The sequence below is a fragment of the Tinamus guttatus genome, unplaced genomic scaffold, assembly GCF_059628265.1.
Source record: "Tinamus guttatus ecotype Peru unplaced genomic scaffold, ASM5962826v1 Tinamus_guttatus_pri_ptg000010l, whole genome shotgun sequence".
Taxonomy (NCBI): Eukaryota; Metazoa; Chordata; class Aves; order Tinamiformes; family Tinamidae; genus Tinamus; species Tinamus guttatus.
The window spans coordinates 1,107,734-1,129,937 of record NW_028288544.1 but is presented as its reverse complement, the minus strand read 5'-3'; the positions used below and the strand labels follow the sequence as shown (position 1 = coordinate 1,129,937).

At 41.0% G+C, this 22,204-nt stretch overlaps 1 protein-coding gene across 1 annotated transcript in view; it reads left to right on the top strand.

The window, feature by feature from the left end:
* The window catches only part of CDK19 (cyclin dependent kinase 19), a 112,274-nt gene that overhangs the window by 13,169 nt on the left and 76,901 nt on the right, over positions 1 to 22,204 (top strand). The window contains exon 2 of the mRNA XM_088522452.1: positions 3,457 to 3,532. Coding sequence (XP_088378578.1) covers positions 3,457 to 3,532 — 76 coding nt within the window. The remainder of the gene's footprint in view (positions 1 to 3,456; positions 3,533 to 22,204) is intronic.

Below are 22,204 nucleotides of genomic sequence, written 5' to 3'. Positions count from 1 at the left end.
GTAATTTAACTTCTTTGAAACATTTTAATTATTTTTTGGAGTCCTGAACTGCACACTTACAAGATGGACTTGATATTTTTTTTTCTTTCTAAAACCTCAGGGAAATGGAAGTTGAAAGTGTCCTTCAGGAGAAGAAATAATCAATGAATACTGAACGTTTTGTATTATGAACCTAAGCCAGATGAGTAAAATTTTGTTGACAGCGTTTTCCTTTTCACTGTTAAGATGCTTAACCCTAAGGATTTTTGGAGTGGGATCTTTATTAGTGAGGGAGGAAAACTTGGGCAGAAAGATCACATTATTGCCGTGAATTTATTTTGAGGAGACAGAGATGCTCTGGACTATCACTGGTCTGCTTGAGGGCCCGTGCGTTTGGACACTGCCTATGGTAATTTGACATAGAGAGTCAGGAAGGTTTTGAGGATGGGACCTAACTTATATTGATTTTTTTCATTTCTGTTGAAGCTCATTTCTAATGAAATCCCATCAGCTGCAGTGCTTCTGGAACTAGAAACAGTGTTTGTTTAGTATTCCCCATAATTTGGGCTAAAGAGGGCTTCCACCCCTGAGATGAGCTTGTGGTTGTGGCACATGGTATGCATTCTATTTATCAATTACATTCTAATGCATGCATTTTGAAAAGCTATAATAAAATTCATAGAGTTGCAGCTTTCCCGTTTAAAGAATAGAGTTTCTTCTCAGTTATGTTTCAGTACATTCTTTGCTCCAGCTCGGTGAGGCACATTGCCGCCTTTGGAGGATCTGTGTGTGCGCGTGTTAAGCGCTGCTCCGCTGAACTTTGGTCTCCGCCGCTTATTCCTTGCACTTAGGCAAACTCACTGAGAACTATCTTGAAAGTTAGTTGGCCTCCTACCTGGTGTAGGATTTGGGTGGCCCTGGCGCAGATGCTTCTGCCTGGCAGTCCCTGGCATCGTAGCTGCGCGGTGCTGGTGGTGGCTTGGGATTTTTGAGCGTAATTGCACTTGCTCTGCTCTGTGGAGAGAAATGTGCTGATAGAGATCTGCCAGAGGGGACTTTGTGAAAGCTTTCCTGCTGTCTAACCCAGTACCAGTTCTCAAAAAGTGTTTCAAGTTGGCTGGATGTTTTCTGCGTGCCCAGCATCATGATGAAAGGCCACCTCCTGCCTCCCCCTCCCCGCCACGAGTGCCTTAAGGGTCTGCAGGGGGCTGAGCAAATGCTTACTTGTAACTTAAATTTTTGCCTTATTCATTGAGCTCTAATGAGTAGAGAAATAGCTAATCAATTACCTATTTTTTTTCCCTTGGGCCATTTAATACCTATTTAGTATGCAAACAGCAAACAATTTATTGAGCAAACAATTGCATATTTCATCAGACTGCATCAGCTGACTGGAGGGTGAACTTTCAAATGTATTTCTCAAAATACCTTGAGGTTACCCTTAAATGGGAAATAGTGTTTTAAAATACCACTTGATGGGGGTCCTTCAGGAAAGTACTTTAAACAGCTATTATGCTTACATAATAAGAACCTTTAACTTTAGTAAAAGTATTCATATAGACTTGCATTTCTGGCAGAGCAAGTAAGTGGTATGCATTTAAAGGAGGCTACGTTTAGAAATTGAAACTATGGGGCATCTAGATATGGGAGAGCTGGGATATGGCATCTTTGATACCCGTTTCCTTTAGCTAAGTATTTTGTTACCCACTTACCCCCTTTCCTGACCATTTGCAAAACCTGGTGTCCTAGAAGCGTGTTGTTTTCTGCTTTGCAAGCTCCTCTTCTATGTTATAATTAAAGGTGGCTCAAAAAATACCCAACAGAAACGGAACAACAACAACTTTTAGCATTTCTGGTTGGTGTGCTGTGGAGCACGACTGCCTGTGAAGCGGTGGCAGCCCTGCAGCGGTGCTGGCACTGATGGCCGCTGTTGCATGCGGTGTGTCCCCAGCAGTTCCCTCGGTTCCTGCTGTGTCCTTCAGCCCATGCACATCTCGCTGCGTGTCCTGGTGGCGTCTGCCCAGCTGAGTGGGTGCGAGTCCTGCTGGAGCTGCTGTACACGGCTAAACAGCACTGCCCAGAGTAGGGCCTACTGCAGTGCTGTTCTGGCTGTACAGCCTTGGCATGCAGGTAAACGTGCTGTCTAGGTTAAAACTGCGGCCCTAGTGTGAAATCTGACCAACTGCAAAGGTTTCTGGTTCTGCAGACAGCACAATCTTTGTCTTTGTGGCCTTGGTTAACTGCCCGAGTGATGGCATTAGTGCTTTGCGGCTTACATAAACGTCCTGCGTCGCTGCCAGAACTGTATATGAGGGGATGATATACTTTGTAGTCTTAACTGCTACAAAACTTGCTCATAAAAAGGATCATCTGTAGCTACTAATATGTATAGGTGTTTTCTGGGTACTTTCTCTTCCGTCTGACCCCCCTCACTGTTTTCTTCCACTGAGCTGCTCCTTGTCCCATGGATTTCCGAGATGGCGCCTCTGGAGGAGGCTGGTGAAGAGGCCGAACTGGGCAGGACACAGAAGAGGAGTCTGAGGCAAGAGAGGCCGAGACTAACTCAGTTCAGTTTTTCAGGGTGGCAAAAGGGTAGCGGTCTGGGGGAAACCCAAACCTACCACAAATGTTGTGGGGAATTTGGATGGATGTTGTGGGCTGCTAAATTGTCTGGAAATTGTGACTGGCAAGTCCGCCTAAGTGCATGAGAATTGTGAGTGATGGTGGGAAAGGGGGTCAAAAACTGATGCTTATAGAGCAGCGTACACAGTAGGTTGGTTAAATTCCACCCCAAAAGTTTTTGAGATAGTACTCTGCCGTCTTGTCCTGTTTGGTCTTTCCTATAAATTACTTCAAACTATGGTTATTTAAGGGGATGACACCATGTTCAGGAGCACATTTGTGTGTCCTGGGCGCACAACCTCATACACTGCGGAGGGGTCTGTCCTGAGAATCCTTTACAGCAGTTCCCTGCTTGTATCTTGGCAAGTACCAACTCTCGTGAGGAAGCTCGTGTTCTTCCAAGAAGTGTAACTTTAAAACATAATGTTATTTTAAAAGTTGATCGTCGGTGACTCACAAAATCAAATAAGTAGTTCCTAGATATTTCTAAGCTTGAAATGTGCATGTGCTTTTGTTTTATGACAATAGACAGTGTCCTAGAATTGCAGGCAGGTGACTTCCTACAGATATGTTCGCAGGTATCAGCATGATTTCAGAGAGAAATGGATATATGGGTTAAGAAAGCTTATTTCTATAGGAGTTTTGTTGGTAATTTTTGAAGTCTGTGTTAAAGGAAGACCTGCTTTTAACGTTTTAGTGTAATTAATGCATAAAACAGATTGGTACATAAGCCAGATCTCAGTTTCTTCATATAGACAGAGTTAAAATAAATCATTATATCTGTGTTTATTGGTGTGGTATAAATCAGCGCTAAACTATTCCTCTCTTTCTTTTTTTTCCCCGCTCTGTGTACAGAAAAGATGAAAAGGAATATGCACTGAAGCAAATTGAAGGTACAGGGATATCCATGTCGGCCTGTAGAGAGATTGCAGTAAGTATACCTAAATGAAAGAAAATATTTTTAAGTATTTTTACTGACATTATTATTCAACAGATAATGCATTTTTATTCTCTGAATTAAATAACACAAAGCTTATCTAAATGTTTTCCTTTAAGTATGCAAGCATGAAAATTGTTCAAACACAAGCTTTCCTTAATGCTTTTGAAATGTTATTTTTTTAATGTGTGAAAAGAGGCCTTTTGTGATAATGGTAATGCCTCTTTCTGGTATTATTTTATCTGCCTTTGTGTGTTGGGAGGGAAATAAAAGGAGCCCTTTTATTAAAGATTTATTTTAAAACATCTTGTTTTAAAAATGTCTTTCAAGGGAAAAAGGATCTGAAAGAGATTGTAACTGCCGTTACAAGTCAGCTTGCTAATAACACATTTTACTTCAGATTAGTAGTAGCTGACTCTCCTTTGGTGCCTGGGAACCGTTTGTTCTCATTACTTAGTTTGGTTTGTGGAGTACAGAGGGTTTTCATAGCAAAATGAAAAATAGCTTTAATTGTGTTTTTATTTCATGTATCTGATAGGGAAAACAGTGATCACGAGCTACATACTTTTGAGCACAATAGTGCCCATAGATATCTGTGTTTATATAATTCCTGCAAAGTTGGTAAGAATGAGGTTTTTGTATTTGGAGAAGAGAATTCGATCCTTACGAGTGTGTTTCAGGACTAAAAGTGTGCCTCACTGCCTGAGTGCTGTGCTTGCAGCCTCAGCCTTGGGAAAGCAGCTCTCCTGCTTGAACAAATATTTACCTTGTTTGAATGCTGCCACTGTGCTCGGGGCTGCTGCCATTTAGGTTACGGGTTTGTCGAAGCCGTTTTGCGCTCTCGTAGCGTTGCACGGCGCCGCGGTGCCCACGTGAGTAGCACATTTTGTGCAGTGTGAGAAACCCAAGGTGTGCAACGAGCCACTCTGTTAGCGTGAGGTACCCAGTGGCTGTGCGTGAGGAAACCTAGCAGCTACCACTGCTTTTAAAGTGCTCAACACTGTATGGTGAAGGTCCCTCACTGTGGTGGCAAGAGGTGGCTGCGCTGCGGTTGGTCAGTTTGCAGAGACTGCGTCCCGTGACCTTTTTGCCACTATTTCTGCCTTTAAAAGAAGTATCAATTGAATTCTGCTTGCTATAACTAGTGGAGTTCCACATTGGTTGAAAATTAGAAAAGTAGAAAAGGTAAAGGTGAACTAGCTGAAAAATTAAAATGATTTTTCTTTCTTACAACTGACAAGATCAAGCACGTTTTCCACAAAGAAAAGCAGATGTATAATTAATACATTAATAGTTAATCTTGTATTTAAAAGCTTAAGTAGATAACAAAGAAGATGATGTTTACTGATTAAGTAAAGATTATAAACCTGGAAGGAGGCCATGTTAAAAGATCATGGGGATAGTTCTTTTGGCATTAACTTTAATAATAATAATAAAAAGAAGCAGAAACAATAATATCCTAGATTTTTAAGATAAAGGAATATTCAGCAGGAGTTCAGAACATGGAAGTAAAAACAGTGTGCCTCTGTCTGTTTCAAAGTCTTAATAGTTCTATAACTTAAAGACATTATCAAATGTGTTCAAGACATACATTGCTGGACAAGACATCCAGCTTTGCCATCCAAGACCATTTTGTGTGTGGTTTTGCCAAATTCAGATGACTCTGAATACTCAGAGTGAGATCTACTGGTTAACTTCCCCTAAAAGAAAAGGCAGATTACTCGTTTCTCTTAAGGTTATGGATAAAGTTGGTCTGCCTTCACCTAGGACTCTGAAAAATATAAACCCTCCGTTACTACTATAAATGTGAGCTTTTTGTGGCAGAAGGTTTGTGTCAGTGATAACATCAGGCAGCACTTCCCGGGGCAAGGGATGATTATTTTCTTTCAACTCTAGCATGATACCTGCTGAAGCAGGAATCCATATTTCAGCCAATTCTGTTGTATTAGAATGTGAAAATACTAGAGGGGATTTTTATACAGTAAAGACTTATGCAAATTTCTTTTTTTATAAAAAAAGCTATTTTTGTGTAACTAGAGTCTATTCTGAAGACAATTGAAATACTGACTATTTGTGTGTTCTTACGAGACAAACTATCACTGGTCTTAAGTTTTGAAGAGTAAAGCTGGAAAATATACCGGACAGTTATGAAATGTAGAGTCCTCATTTTTATCTGCTTAATTAACAAATGTGACATCTCTCAGCTTAAGATTTTTGCCAGCTGGTTTTGGAACCAGTGACAGGTGAGACTGTTTTCTCATTTCATGATCATTATGGTGAGTTTTCTCATTTCATGATCATTATGGTCATGATCATTATTATTTTTGTAATATGGGCAAGAAAATTCCTGAAGTCACAGAAATGGTACGTTTAGGAAAAAAAAAAAAAGCTTTAGAAATTTGTCAGTGCAGTTTGATTATAGAGGATGGAATAAAAATGAAATATATTTGTAGATATTAAGACCTTAAACCTGTGTTCCAGGTTTATGCTCTGAAATAACAGGAGCATAAACCTGGAACAATTTTTGCCTTTATGCTCTGAAATATTGCAGCATATCAGAAATATCAGAGCACAAGGGCAAAATCATGTAAATATAAATTTCAAGATAATTTTAAAGATACATTGGAACCTTCCACGGCAAAAAATCATGTACTTATGCTTCTGGGTATTAGGGCCAGGGTTTAGATTTCTTGGTGCGTAGAGAACTATCTTGTAATTTGGAAGGGAGAAACTAGATTTTAGTTTAATCTAGTCTGGAGATAGTGATAATAAACTGGATCTATAAGTAATCAGATTCATATTTTGTGAAAGTGTGTTTTTTTTCCCAATTTGCTGAAAAGGTAGCTTTAAATACATTTAGGAAATGAAGTTTTTGGTTTTATTTTAATTCTACAGATGTTGTGCTTTAGTTTTTGTCTCATGCCTTATCTAGAGGACTTCCTTTGAGTGCCAGGTGGAGACAGTAGAAACAATCAGAAGTGAAACAAATAAGAAATTCATTACTTCTGTGGTTTTTTTTTTTTTTTTTTTTTTTTTTTTTTTTCCCTGGAGCACATTGCCCATTGCCCATCATGAACCAATAGTTAAAACTATTTAAAAGATAGCAGAGAGCTAGCTGTAATGGATTTTTTTATTATCAAAAAAATACTAGTGTAATGCAGTTTTGCCTGAGATTTCTTGTCCCAAAGACATTGCCTTCTGTGAAAGGGTCATGCTGGTTATCTCAGAAACATTGTTCTGTACAATGGAAGACTATAAACTTTTAATTGTAGATTTGGTGGGAAAAAATATTTTGGAAAAAGAAGTAAATATGTAAGCCTCTCTATTTGATCAAGGCATAATAAAACTACAACCACATCGTGAGGAGTATTTAAAAAGTAAAATGTCTTTCCTTGAATTTCAGCATTTTTTATTCAGAGAAGGAAATGAGTTCAGTGACTGATTCAAGCCGTGGAGATAACTTGCAGTCCAGCAGCCCAAGTCTTATCTCTACTGGAATTATTTTAGTAGCTAGGTTTTCTGTTGCTTTTCACATGCAGTTTTCACAATTGCAGAAATTAAGGCGTGAATGGTAGGAAAGTTTAGTTTGGAAATCTTCAGAAAAATTTTGGTCTTGAGAAACCTGGTGAGCCACAATATGATTAGTGTTGCGTGCTTATCAAGATTTAAAACAGTCTTCTAGTACTTCCATCCGTTTCTAATAGAACGAGAGCCTTGCTGTTGAGGTGTGTTTACAATAAGCAGATTAATGCTTTTTGCCAAGGAATGTATAGCACAAGTATATGCCTTTTGGCAGTGGAATATGGTGAAGAGGCTTTGATTTGGTAAGTTCCAATGTAGGACCTAAAGAAAAATTTTGAAGGCGCTGATCTTTTTAGGTTACCAGTTTGGGGTTATCTTTTTTGCTTGGATGTATTTGTCACTAAAGCACACGGGTGAAGTAGAAATTGTAACAGTTGTTCGGTATGAGGTGAGCATCCTTGTACTGCAGTGTATGCTGTGGGATGTTCAGGAATGTCTTTTTTTTTATTTATTTTTTTAAATAAGATCGTTTTTTCACTAAAAGATAGACCTGTGGACAAAGATGGTTACTAATAAAAATTTCTTTTCACCTGATTCAGTGACTTGAGTTATGACCTGAGAGGAGGCATCTCTTGTCATCTCTTAGTCTCTTTGACTGGTCTTTTTCCCCCCTTGCCTCAGCTCAGCCTTTCAAGGTTAAGTTACCAATACAAGTAATCTTTTCTGTAAATTTTGATGGATTTTCTTACACGAGCATTTCCTTTAGCTCAGTAGCCTTCTTTTTGTGTAGAACTTTGTCCCAGACTGCAGCAGATGGTTTAAACGGGAGAAGCGGAGCAGCCATGAAGCGGAGCTGCGTTTGTCTCCTAACCTGTCCTGCGACTGCTCCGAATTGTTGCTGTTTTATCCCGCGGGATGGGGTGGCCTGGGGTGCGGAACCGCTCCGGCTGCTGCCTCCTGTGCCTGCGTGAGCAAGGAGCGGGAGACACGGCCGGAGGCGGTGGCTCCTGGGAGACCTCGGCGTGCCGCCAAGCGCGCTGTGGGCCGCGAGCGGGAGCGCTGCTTGCCCGTTGCGTTCGTGCTTGCATTTATGGGCACTGGCAAAAATAATTCTGGCCGCAGTGGTGAATGAGTTACTGAGAGCTCACTCGAACAATTCGGCATGCACAAATTATTCCTAGGCCCTCTGCATGTCGATGCGATGCGTGCTGCAGAGCGCCGGAGGGCTCGAGGATTTCGGCATCCTTGGTTTCTCAGGATGGGCGAGGTTTTGAAGGGCAGGTTTGCCAACCTTTTTGTGTTCCGCACCTCCTCAAGCGAGGCCGTTCCGTCAAAAGGCGCCTTAGCCTTTTCCCTTCGGCCTCCCTCCCTCGTGTGTTAGGAGCTGGGGCTGCGTCTTTCCCGCCCCGGCCTAGCGGGTGTCGGGAGGTGGATCTGGCTGTGCCGGGTCCCTCCGGAAGCGCTCGCTGTCCTCGCCTCCTCTGGCCATCCTGGCAAGGAACAGCCCTGCCACTCGCTCCCTTAGCATCTCCTGCAAAAGTGGAGGAGAGGAGCGGAGCAGGAACTAGGGAGCTTTCCAGTAGTAATAAATCATTCTGAAGTCCTGCAATGCGGGGTGGCTCTTACCACATGCGATCACGTAGTGTTACATAATAGACGCAAGTCCTTTGCGTTGGCGGTAGGGACAGTTTGTTTTCTTGACCTTGAAGATCTCAGTGTTTTGCCATTTTTAGCAACCTTTTTCCCTACATAACAGTAATCTTGATTCCCAGCTTTAAGGCAAGGTAAAAGGTAACCTTGTTCAGGTAAAGCAAAGTTTTAAAAAGTCTGGGTGTCACTGAGTGCATTTGTTGCATGACATGCCTTGCGAATGTCAAAAATTTTCTCCTTGCCAAGGTAATATAAATATATAGAATATTTGGCAATACAAATTGTCTCTGTAAATTCTCTCCTACCTAATTAGAAAAGGTTTGAATTCGTATTTGTGGAAACTTTGAACCTCCATTCCTCTTTCAATAGCTGGAGGTAGTGAAATGAGCTTTTTTTAACAACAACGAAAAGAGGATTTTTATCAGAGAGCTAGGACGTGTTAGCTAGAAGTGTTTCTACATTGCAATTTTATAAGTATGAATCAGCTGGAAGGAGGTTTTCAGATCAGCTACGTGACAACTCATGTTTTGCATACCATAGGAAGAATAAGAGCTCTCCGAGATACATAGTCTAATCTTGTATAATCCGTGTAATTTAAATACTTTTATTGCATAGGGGAGTACCTAAATTCCTGCTTTGGTTATTCTTCAAAAGAGTTATGTGGGCATGTTTTGTCTTTTTTATTATTATTTGAAATAACAATTAGCTTAAGAAAGTGAAAAAGCACATAATAGTTCTAATGAATAAAATCATATTTCATTTTTAATCAATTATCTTGTTTTTTTTATCATCACTTCATAAATGCATGGTAACGCTTATGAAAACAGCAGTTTCACAAGCTTGAAGTATACTTTGTTATGCAATTATGGCAAAAATGGAGCATCATTTGAAGAAGCTGCTTTGCTCTATTGTTTAAACTTCAACCACTTCCTTCAGCTATTCAACAAAAAATAACATGTGAAGGGGAGAGAAACATGGCTTTTAGCATACTGCTGCTTTCTCTCTGCAGTACACCAACCTTTCTCTTTATTTTTTGTGTGGAATTTAGTCTTGGTTTCTGGAGATGTCTTTGTGCTCAAAGCAGGAAAATGTCAGCAAATCCACAGCGAGCGTGTTATGGAGTAAAAAGATAAACAGAAGAAGGCTTCCCCCCCACACCTCATTTTCACAAAGTTTGAGCCAAAGAAACTTCTTTAGGAATTTGGTACTTGGCATCCCATAGGATATAATCCAAACTCGCAATGAAGTTGAGTGGGTGTTCAGGGCCAGTCAGGCTCAGGCATCTCATTCTGAATTTGCTGTAGGCTGCAGATCCTGAATACTTTCAAGTTCACAAAAATGCAATGCCAACTGCCAGTGCCTTTGACAAAATGCACAGGAAAAAGGCAGATCCAAGCCTCGTATCTTAAGCTGTAGGCATCAGTGTGCTGAAAACAAATGACTGCTTTATCTCTAGAATGGTTATGGACACATTAAAGAACGGTCAGAGTTGCAGATAATGCAGGAGATTTTTTTTTCTAAATGCTTATTTCACAAACTTAAATAATCTCTGCAAGCATATGTGTATGTATATGTATTTACATACATTCTTATGTGTTACAGCTTCAGCTGGAATGTTTTGTAGTTCTATTTCATGAATTTCAAGCCTCTTTTTCTGTTTTGTTTATTATTTTTCATTACATGCTGCCCTTCTATTTTCCACTTTCAGTGAGACAAAATTAGTTTATGATTTCAGCTAATTCTACGTGGAGTTATAAAAGCATTTGAGGGGTATCTTGATGTACATGGCTTCAGAACATGCCTTGCTTTGTTACACTTCAACATTACAGGCAGCCACTCTTGCTGCCTCAGACCTTGTGGGTTTTCACGTGATGAGACTATTCTCAAGTTGGGATCCTTCCAGCTTCAAACAATGTTACTAAATGACCTGCTTCATTCAACAGCAGCCCCCGTTTTTGTTGTTCAGCCTTTTGCTGCTGGGTCTGTAATTTAGCATTTTTCTCAAATTGTTTAGAGAAGATTCCATCCAATTCCTTATCCTGATCAATAATACCCTTCCACTATGATATCCCCCTTACTGCTCTCTCCTCTGATCTTAACACACAAGTTGTCCTGTGTCCTGTGGGACTCCATATCTTTGAGCAAAACAGGGATGACTGGACTGAGAACAGTGAGAAGGAATCTTACTTTATTGCCTCATCAGATGACAATGAAAAAAATTACTTCATTTGCCATTGGGCAAATAGGCAAATGGAGTTTTGGGTGTAAGAATTACTCCACAATGTGTGTGTATGTTTTTTTTTTTTTTTTTTTTTCCCCCCTCTGTGTAAGTTGTAGTCATTTTTGTCATTGAAGGCAAGATGTCTTGGCATTGAAACTTCAATACCTTTGTTGAATCTCATTGCAGTGAAGGATTTATTGTTGTATTTGTTTTCTCATGACATTCTCATGAGTCTGTGTCTGTGATAAGTTGAAAATTTGCTGTGCTTAAATACATTTTCTTTGGGTCTTCCTGAGATTTTTTTCTCGTCACTGTGGTAATTTGATAGATTATTCCATAGTTTTGAGGTCCAGGGTTGTTTTGCTAATCTATTTCCAAAAAGTAGTTAACAGTATAGTATTCACTAAATGCATAACTTGGATGCACTCATTTTGTGAAGCACTCTATCCACATACTTACAGCTGAGGCTATTACTGTATATGGTATGCTTAGGTTTCGTTTTGATAAAAGGAGGTCGTGTTTTCTGCAACATTTTGCCATCTGACTGAAAAAACGAAGTCTCGACTGTGCTCCTGCCTTGTACATGGAACATCATGCTCATCCTTGGTATCCTCATTAGCAGCATTGGGATATTTCTTTAAACCTGCCCTGTGTGTGTACTAAATTGTGTATGTATGCTCAGTGTGCTTGAGCTTTTTCCTGTGCTTCCATGTGTCAATACTGAAGTTAGGGTAATCTGGACAGATGATACTAGTACTAAAAGGAGTAGAATAATTTTGATTGTAGATAAATTATGAAATATCTCCTGCCAGTTCTTGAAATCTGTTATGAAGAAGCTTCTGCCTTTTCTGTCTGTGTTAATGAACTTATCCCTTCCCATGACCCCTGAAGAATTTGTTTCTCAACTTTCATTGTTCTTCCTCATTTTCACTTGCTTACCGGATTAGTCTAGTTTCTTTTTTATTTCAGTTGCCTTTTGTGGTACTTCTCTTTTTCTCCCTTTATCTCCAAATCGCTGTAATGTTTACAAAGTTTAACAGTGTTTTCCTGCTGCTAGCTCTGTCTTGGATCCATTCTGATTAGACTCCTCTCAGCCTCTCTTTTACAAAACTATTCTTATGGTGACTAATAACCTCTTTTTAACTGAACTCCAAGGCTTTTACACCTTTTAGCACCTAACCCAGAATAGTTAGGCTTGGCAGGCAGTTCTGAAGTTAATCTGGTCCAGCTTCCCTGCTCAAGCAGAGTCGACTAGTGCAAGTTGCTCAGAATCATATCCAGTTGGGTTTCGAGATCTCCAAGGATGGAAACTCCTCCACTTCTCTGGGCAGCCTGTTGCAGGTTCAGCCACCCAAATAGTGAAGGGTTTTCTGCTGTAGGTGGGACCTCTCCTGTTTGTACCTGTGGCCTCTTGCCCTGTCACTGGGTGCCACTGAGAGGAGTCAGGCCCCATCCTCTTCCCATCATCCACCCATCAGACTAGTATGTTGATAAGACACTGATAAGGTTTATCCCCTGTGCCTAAACTCCCCAAGCCTTCTCTCCTCCAGGCTGACCAGTTCCTGCTCCCTCACCCTCTCCTCATATGATTCCAGTCCATATTCCATATTCCAGTCCCTTCATCATCTTTGTGGCCCTTCACCATGCTCGCTGTGGCAGATTCGTGTCTGTTGTGAGCTGGGGAGCCCAGCACTGGAACCAGCACTTGAGGTGTGGCCTCCTCAGTGCTGAGCAGAGGGGAGGGTCACCTTCCTCATGCTGCTCACAGCACTTCCTACTGCAGCCCAGGAGGCTGTTGACCTGCCCTGTTGCATGGGCACATTGCTGGCTCATACTCAATTTGCCATCTTCCCAGACCCACAGGCCCTTGTCTTCCAAGCTGCTCTTGAGCTGGCCTGTGCCCAAGGTGTGCTGGTACATGATGTTATTCCTCGCCAGGTGCAGGACTTGGCACTTTGTTGAACTTCATGAGATTCTTCTCTGGCCATTTCTTTAGCTTGTTGAGGTCTCTCTGAATAGTAGCACAAGCATTGGATGTATTAGATGCTCCTCCATCATCAGCATCCTGGCTGCAAGTACATTTGGTCCCATTGTCCAGGTCATTTAATTAAGCTGAACAATGTCAGTCCCAGTATTGACCCCTGGAGGGCACTAGTACCTGTGCCCGGCCTCCAGCTGGACTGCGTGCTGCTGATCACAACCCTTCCAGCCTCACAGCTTAGCTGGTTCTCAAACCATCTCACTGCCCGCTTTCACTTAGCCAGCTGACACTTAAACTTGTCTTAGGGGATGTTATAGGAAATGGGGTCAAGCCTTACTAAATAAAGGTAAACTATGACTACTACTTTCCTTTCATCCACCAGGTCAGTTTTCTCGTCATAGAAGGCAGATTAATTGAGCATGATTTCTTCTTTGTAAATCCACACTGACTACTCAGAATCACCCTCCTGTTTTTTTACATGCCTGGAAATGGTGGCCAGGGCTAGTTGCTCCATGACCTTCCCCAGGATAGAGGTGAGGCTGACCAGCCTTTAGTCCACCTTCTTGAAAACAGAGGTGACATTTGCCTTCTTCCAGGAATGTCTCCCAGTTGTCTTGACCTTTCCAAGATAATTGAGGGCAGCCTCACAGTGACGTGGACCAGTCCCTTAATACCACCAGGAGTACCTGTCAGGGTGCATGGGCTTATGCGTGCCTAGTTTGTTGAAGTGTTCCCTAACCTGGTGGTCTTCCACGAAGAGTAAGTGCTCGTTGCTCCAGACTTCCCCTCGTCACAGGCCTTGGGGTTCCTGTAGATTGATCTTAGCAGTAAAGACTGAAGTGAAGAGGCATTTGGTACTTCTGCGCTTTGTGGCCATTGTCACCAGCCTGCCCTGCTCCACAGCAACAGGCCTGTGTTTTCCCTAGCCTTCAGTTTGCTGTTTGTGTACTTATAGGAGCTTTTCTTGGTGCACTTGCTTGTATCAACTCCAGGTGGGCTTTAGGTCTCTTAGCTCCATCCCTGCATACTCGCACAGTGTCTCTTTCTTGGGTCGCCTCTTCCTGCTTCCACTTGTGCACTTCCTTTTCATGTTTGAGTTTAGTCAGGAGCATTTTGTTCATCCATGTAGGCCTTCTGCAGCATTTACTTGATTTCCTATTCACTGGGTTGAATCATTTGTTGAGCTAGGAGAAGGTGATCCTTGATTACCAGCCAGCTCTCTTGGACTCTTCTCTCAAAGGCTGTATCCATGGTATTCTTAAAAGCAAGTCCCTTGAAAAGGCCAAAGGAAGTCACTTCTCAACTACAGGGTTGTGATCCCAATTTTCGCCATGCCCCCTACTCTTAGGATCCTGAACAGCTCCCTCATGTGAATGCTGCAGCCACGATGCCCCTAACCTTCATATCTCTGACCATTTTTCCTTATTTGTAAGTCTGAAGTCCAGCAGAGTGCCCTTCCTCATCAGCTCCATGATCACTAGTGTTAGGAAGTTGTCACCAATGCCCTACAGAAACCTTCTGGATTCCTTGTGCCCTGAAGTATTGTCTCCCCTGTGCACACCCTGAAGGTATCAGAGTGGTTAAGGGCCACCATGAGAACCAGAGTCTGTGAATGTGCTACCTCTGCATCTCAGGCTCATAATCCTGACTTTTTTTTTTGTAATGCATTAGTGATTTTGGTCTTACCTAGGTTTTATGTAGTTTGTCTTACTATTTTGGGAGGGGTGGGATCCTTGTAGCTTTACATTATGTCTGAATATTTCCTATACTTGAATTTTTTTTTTTAAAAAATTGTCCATACTTTTTTTTAGTACTGTCCCACATCTGAAATTCTCTGATTCTACTCAAAGCTTTGTAATCCAGGTAAGGACTCTTACCATAATTTCAATTTTTAATCACTTTCATCTATTTTTGTTTCACAGATTTCCAGTCTTATGCCAGATGGGTTATTTCATTTCTCACTCTTCTCAGCATCTCAATTCCAGACCATTTTTAAACTTTGCTTTGTTATTATTATTTTTTTTTAAATTCAGCGATTTTTCATTAACACATGCAGATCTGTTATTCAGGCCCATATTTTAATCCCCCTTGGATTATTTTCCATGTTATCTTTCTCCTAGGAAACACTGTTGTATAAGGTGCTGCTGTGTAACTCTCCCTTTAAACTACTCCATTTCTGTTCTACCAAAATAAGTGGTCAGAAGCCTCTTCTGAATATGCCAAACCTGCAAAACAAACGAAATACGTACTTAGGGTATTGCCAGTGCGGGCACTGAGATGAAGAGGGGGGCCTTGTTTTGCAATTTACTCTGCCACAGGGAATGCCGTTTTTTCTTTCCAAGCTCTTGGGTTTCACAAAACTTTTGAGCTTCAGTGTTGATGGGACTTTGTTTCATGTGTGTCACGCAGGGGGAAAGCAATCCCATACATTTAATTAAACACACAGAGAAATTTGTGATCTGGTGCACTTTGTTGTTCTTAACGTTTCATCAGTGTTTCTCAAATCATGGAGAGTTTGCTCAGGCAACACAAGGCGTCTCCAAAAGGAGGATAAGCTGCTGCTCGCCCTGATTTTGACTGGAGAGGACGGGTGTGCGCTGGGCTGGGACGGCTCCTCATAGCTCTTGAAAACCCTGGTGACCCAGGCTTGTGGCGATGAAGCTGACATCATGGGCCACGTGCAAGGGGACGGAGCTGAGATTTCCCTATTTGGTAGGACTCTTTCTAAGAGCAGTCGTAACAAAGTGCAGCCTATTCAACAACTCCACGACTTGGCGTGTCCATCGGTGGAAACCAGCTGGTTACAGCGCCTGTGGCCGGGCCGCAGGGCAGCGAAGGAGCAGTTCCTGCCAGCGCACGTGCGCGTGGGCCTGGCTTTATTTGATCTGATGGACACGAGCATCGTGTCCAAGAGCCACGAGGTGCTGAGCTACGCCAGCAGCGCCCGAGGAGCGCAGGGGGAGCGAGTGTGAGAGCGACCGAGGTTGCTGCTGCCCCTCTCTCATGTGCGATACTCGAGGGCCGTGTTGTCTAGGTAACAGGCTCTGGGCCTCGCTTCTTAAGGCAGAACAGATGTTCTCGCAAGAAGCAACCAATTATCGCTAGTGAGAATATTGGCAGTGTTTAAGCTAATTACTCTGTTGCATACGATCCAGTTCGTATTTCATGAATAGTAAGGAAAATTTAAAGGAAGGAATTTCCCTTGCATGGTTTATTTTCTGATTAAGGGTTTTGGGGAAAAAAAATCAGATCATAAAGTATGTGTCAATGTTATTTTTTGCATGTCCAATTCTCATTGTATTTTCTTCAGTACCATGCATCCTTTTTCTTAGGCATTTGTAATGTCTCGTTCTTGCTGTCGAATCCTTTTATTCCATTAAGTCAATATTCCATCACATTATTTATTGTGATAGATTTAAATATGTAAAAATATGAAGGTGATGGAGTAAAGGACATTCACATATTTCTTAAAATATATAAATCTGTTCTGAGGTCAGATGTGTTGAGGCAAAATTCACGTGGAGTTATTCTGATTGGGATAGATCTGTAAAAAGCTGGGGCAAAAGGGGTGGTGAGTAGAGGTAGGTATATACACAAAACTCTGTTGTTTAGGTTGCTTAGGTTGGGATATAACATATCTTTGGTTGGATAAGCAGATGGTGACAGTGGCCAGAGAGATGGCAAGAAGGAAAGCTGTGATGGAGCTGTGATGGGAAGGAGCAGCGTGGAACAGGGAGTGCCAGAATGCTCTCGCCTCAACTTGTGTTAGCAATATGCCATGTTTTTACCAAAAGTTGTGCTAAATTAAGTATTGAATGCATGTATGGATCTAGGTTTTTCTTCCTGAGAGAACATTGTAGCTTTTACAGAATGGGAGAGCGAAATCTGCACGTGCCTTTAAGGAGCTTTGCTTTCAGAAAGGTTTTTTTTTTTTTTTTTTTTTTTTAAAAAAAAGGAAATTTCCCTTAAAATTGCCTCTGGAGTATAAAATGTACCTCTGGAGTATGTTTTGCTATTGAATATTAAGTAAGAGCACAGGGCGTGGGGACCAGGTTCTCAGGGCGGCGGTTCTGGGTCCTGGGCAAAGCTACGCTCTACCATCATGCATTTGAACAGAATATTTGGCCCTTTGCCGTAACTTTCCATGCTTCTTGCCAAATATAAAAGGTCTATTCTGTGTTTTTTAAGGAAGGGCACTGCAAAAACATGTTTTCTGTCTTGGCAGTAATAGGATAAAGGAAGAATCCTTGACCTGCGCTCTTTTATAAAAGCCCAGATAAAGGACATACTGTTTTGATTTTTATCTAACTATGGAAAATACCAATAATGAGTGGAAATAAAGTGCATGTTGCACTTAGTTTATTTGGCCAATTTGTCCTATTGTATAGTAGTGACATGTTGATTGCGGCAGAATCTCTTGTTACATTTAGTTATTTAAATAACCATTATAAAACCTTTGTGGTCCAAGTAGCAAAGAAAATAAAAATAATTTTTTTTTGCTTTCCTCTTCTTTACCAGACTGCTCAAATGTATCTTTTTCCTACCATCCTTCCTCTGACTCTGGTTCCTGCAAAATCTGCTGTGTCCATCCTCTGTAATTTGATGGAGAGGATGCATCTGGTTGCTTCGCTGTGGGTATGAGCTTGTAGTTGCCTCCTCTGTCTGTGGGCAGTGCTAGTTAAATGCTTGTGTTCACTAAGAGTCGCTCTTCTCTTGTCTTTGCCAAACCCTCTTGTCTCTCTAATTCCTGTTTAAGCTTTTTTTTCTTTAACTGTCTTGGAGCATTATGTATCCTTCATACTCTATTCCTTAGATGACTCTTTCTCTCTTGCTTCTGCTTTTATCTTCTAATGGACTTTTTGCGTGCCCTCATTATTTCCCTGTTCCATCATGAGCTCTGGCAGCAGTGCTATTTACCACTTTCTGCCTCTTCTTTTGTACTCTAGAGTGCTTATAATAAAATCTTAGAGTCACGTTCAGATGGTTGTCACCCAGCTTTCACCTGCTTCCTCTGTTTCTACTGTTTAATTTTACTGCGTATCTTCAGTCCCAGGTTCTTTCCCACACCCTTCATGTACTCTTTGAAGACTTCTCTCTTCCCATCTTGCTTTTTCCACGTGAATCTGACTGATTTCTTCCTGGAGGTCATGTTGTAAGGGAGGAAAAAAAAACGACAAGTACTGTACATATGTGTGTATGTGTATATCTATCTATCTGTCTATATATGCATGTATGTTTCATAGATGTTTTTTCATTTTCTATCCTGGGAACAGAAGCTTCTTCAATATCCCTTCTTTTTATTTTCTTTAAACCTTTCATCCTGTTTTGCCTCCTTTACTCTTCTCCTTTCTGACCCTTTCCTCCCAGCCCGGACATCAGATTTCTGTGGGGACCGATGCTCACAGAAGGAGGGGAGGCACCAAAGCGGTGGTGGTGGGGGAAGCACGTTGGCCCTCAGGGGGTGATCAGGAGGGGAGCTTTCTGTGTTGGACACGCTTCTGCCTCCTCCTCCTCTTCCATTCGTGTCCGTTCTTTTCCCCATCCACTTTGCCTCAGTCTTAATTTTTCTATCTAGTTCATTGCTTTTTCTGCTCTCCATGCCGTTTCCTCCCATTGCTTACTCTGCCAACCAACACAGGATTTTTCCCTCTTCAGGTTTGCTGGTGTCCCCTTCCCCCCTGCCTGATCTGTTTTCACAGCCAGTCTTGTTCTTCACTGCTGGTTTACTGTTGCAGTCTTTTTATTTGGAGTGAATTACTGAAGTCAACACCTTCCAAAGGTGTTGACCTTTGGTCAACAAGGTGTCCAAGTCATCCAAAACCTGCCTATTCATATGTCCTTCAGATCTTGCCTCTCAAAAGTTATAGTAGCACTAGAGGAAGAGAAAGTGACTAAAAAAAGTTGGTGACATACAGCAGCTTCCACACAAACAGCGACCAAATGGATGAGGAGCCTGAAGGCTGGAAGGGAAAAAGCTGGAAGAAAACCTAAGAGGTCCATAAAACCACAAACCTATATGGAACAGTTAATTAGGGAACCATTATTCAGTGTTCATCCAAACAGAGGAACAGAAAATTAGTAGGTTGTTATTTGGGGCTGATTGAAAAGCAGACAAGAACAGTGAAGAGCCGTGAGTTGAGCTCTGTTTATGAAGTCCCTAAGCTGCCAGATCATTTGAAGGTGATTGTGTCCTGTGAAGGCCTCCTGCTGTGTGCTGCCTCGTATGTTCTTTCAAGCCTTGGCGTTTGCCCCAGCTGCATCAGGGACAGGATAGTAAGCAGACCTGAAATTAATCTAGTGTCTGAATCAAGTACAGCTGCTCTTATTTTTTTGAGCAAGAACATGTATTACATATTTTCTCTGCAGTGGTGTTCTTGGAAATAACTAAGTGATTCATGTGAACAATCAGACCTCACTAGTGTCCAGATTGGAAGATTTTAGCCCAAGCAGTTAGTTTGGCAAAGTTAAGAGCGACTAAAATGCAGGCAGTCTCAGGGATTTTTTTTTTTTTAAGAAGTCTGAAGTTGTTATGCCAAAAAGAAGATGCGTATGAATGAAGTCTGTCATTTTGACTGGGATTATAAAAATATTTTTTGTTACTGCTATTTGTGTACTTAATGAGATGTGCCACGTCTGGATGTTGGTTGTAGGTCTTGAGTGGCTTCTCTTTAGTCACTGCTGCGTAGTATCTGGGAAGGGATCTGTCCTCAGTTCTCAAGAAGAAACCCTAATGCGAGTGTTCGTGCCACGTTGTTTTCAGGGCCATGTTGCCTTTGCTGCCTTGGGCAAAGCATCAGCTCAGTACCCATTTGCTTGCATAGGTTTCCCTTTAGAAAAAGATTATGTTACATGGAAGAATAAATGAAGAACACCACTTGCTTACCCTCTCTTGGGGATAAATATTAACCATTTAGTTATTGGTTTCTTCATCTTGTTGTAGTTTCAAAATCTCTCTTAGTGAACCATTATTATTCATACCCCTTTTGGGGTTGATATGAAAGTGTATTTATTGGATCTCATTTATATTTTCATTTCTGATCAAATTTGGGGAATTACATTAAGCCAACATCTAAGTATCAGTCCTTAACTGAAGAATGAAGAAAGAAAAGTTTTTGGGGGTTACAAGATGATTTTATTTTTTTCTTGCAGTTGCAGTCTGTATGGTCCTGGGAGTATGAGAGGAATCTTGTGGTAGGCGTTTAATAACTTGGGAGACAGCCAGTGAACGTCTTGTTTTAGCTTGCTTCACACGTTAAATTTCTCTAACGTGGGTCTGAAAAGATTGTAGTAGATTTGGGTAAGAAGTGAAAACCTGAGAGCAAAAACGTAACAAATTTAATGGGTAGTTGTTTTAGTAAGTACTAAAAACTTTCTAACGCTGTGCTTCAAGAAGAAAACATTGAGTTTGCTCTAAATAAAGCTAATTAATCTGTTGACAGTTAAAATTCTTGAATAAAAGCTCTGGAAGGGTACTGCTCTTGTAAGTATTATCCTAAAACAGTATGCGAGAAACTGGATAGTAGAACAATGTGCAAAGCTTTTGCTCTTTCAAATGGACCAAATTAAAGGAAACTAAGAACTTTTTTTAAAAAAAATCACATTCTCTCCTTAATTTTGCAGGAGAATTTCACATTTAGAGGTTGATATCACACTGAATTTATACTTGCAGCTGTAGGCCTATCTATTAGCTAGTTTAATTGGAAGTGAGATATTAAAGAACATTAGTTGAAATACATCAAACTTAATGGATGCTCTCATTTGGAACTGAAGTTACTTTAACGTGCTTCACACAGGGAAGAGAGATTAAACATGCTTAGGGTGTTTTGAATACATACCTCCGATGTGATATAATTTCCCATTAAAGAAGGCTTGTGCTATAAAGGCAATGTCTAAACTGTTGCCTCCCAGTCTGGAGTAAGTGGAACAAGTACTTATGAAGGGTAATCATTAGCTTTTATTTCCCACCACTAACTACTATAAGAAAGTCATTTTTTTTTTTTGCTAATGTTACAATATGAAATATATTTAAAATTTATGCACATAGTCCTGTTGGTGAAGACTTAGTGAGGTATAAAATTGTATCATTGCTTCATGGAATTGCTATTGCCATGATTAAACATCATAGAAACAAAATGTGAAAGAATTGTGTACAATCCTAGGGATGGCTCTTGAGCGGCTGGATCAGACATCAGGGTCAAATTTGATCCACAGTGGTCAAAGGCACTTGATTTCTATTGATTTTTCTTGGAGCACAAAACATGAAACTTTCCAAGGCTTTATGCTGACAGCAGGATAGATGATTCCAGACCCAGCATAAAGCCAACGAATGCAAAGATAAGCCATTGTGAGCTTTCAAACATGTTTGAATTGTAAGTTAATTTTTTATTGGATTAGTATTTTGTACTATGTGACTATTGTCTTTTTTTTTTTAACTGGTGTTAGAAACCATAAATTACTTTTTGACTGTTGCCTAACATCTGATTTAACATCTGATTTACGGTCCTAGGTGTTTTTCTATCTGAAAAACAATTGCATGCAGGCCGAGGGCCTGGGCTTTACAGGTAGTTTTGCCTGAAATGTCTCATCTTGGGTAGTGATGCCGGAGTGGGGTTGAGTAGTGCAGTGCTCTCCTCCTCCGTGCACTCCAGGGCCTTACAGAGGCAAAATAAGGGGAATATTCATACCGAATGAAAGTCCATCAAAAGCCGAGGCACCTGGGGCTGTACTTTAAACCCCCCAAAGATGAGCTCATGTCTAGCCAGCAATTCCAGAGACTAATTCTGGACCTGTAGGTCCCAAGCTCCTGGAGTACTTGTTTCCAGACCTGGGTGTGGGAAACAATCACACGGATCTGGCTGTTGCAACTGCTTAAAATCCCTTGTCTGATAATGTACAGCAAGAATGCTAATTTTATTGCTGTCTGTGATTTTAAATTTCTTAATGCAGACTTGCATAGAAATGTGTTTTCAGAGGTGACAAAAAAAAATGTGAGTGATTCAGCCTTAAGAGTGTGATAACCCAGAAGTAACCAAAAGATAGTGCAGCATGTATTTAAGTACTGCTTTGTAGAATGCAAAGTGAAAATATTTTTTCTTTCTTTTTACTGCTTTTTTAAATCAGTGTTCAATAGTCTTTGAAGTCACATACACTTTTAATAAATATTGCTGATCAAGTTGTACAATTTTGCATGTAGAAGTTAAATAGTTGGTGTGCACAACTGCAAGACAAAACCAAGCTGAGATGCTCTGATACATTGATGTAGTAAGTACAGGGTGGACAGTAAGAAGAGCTA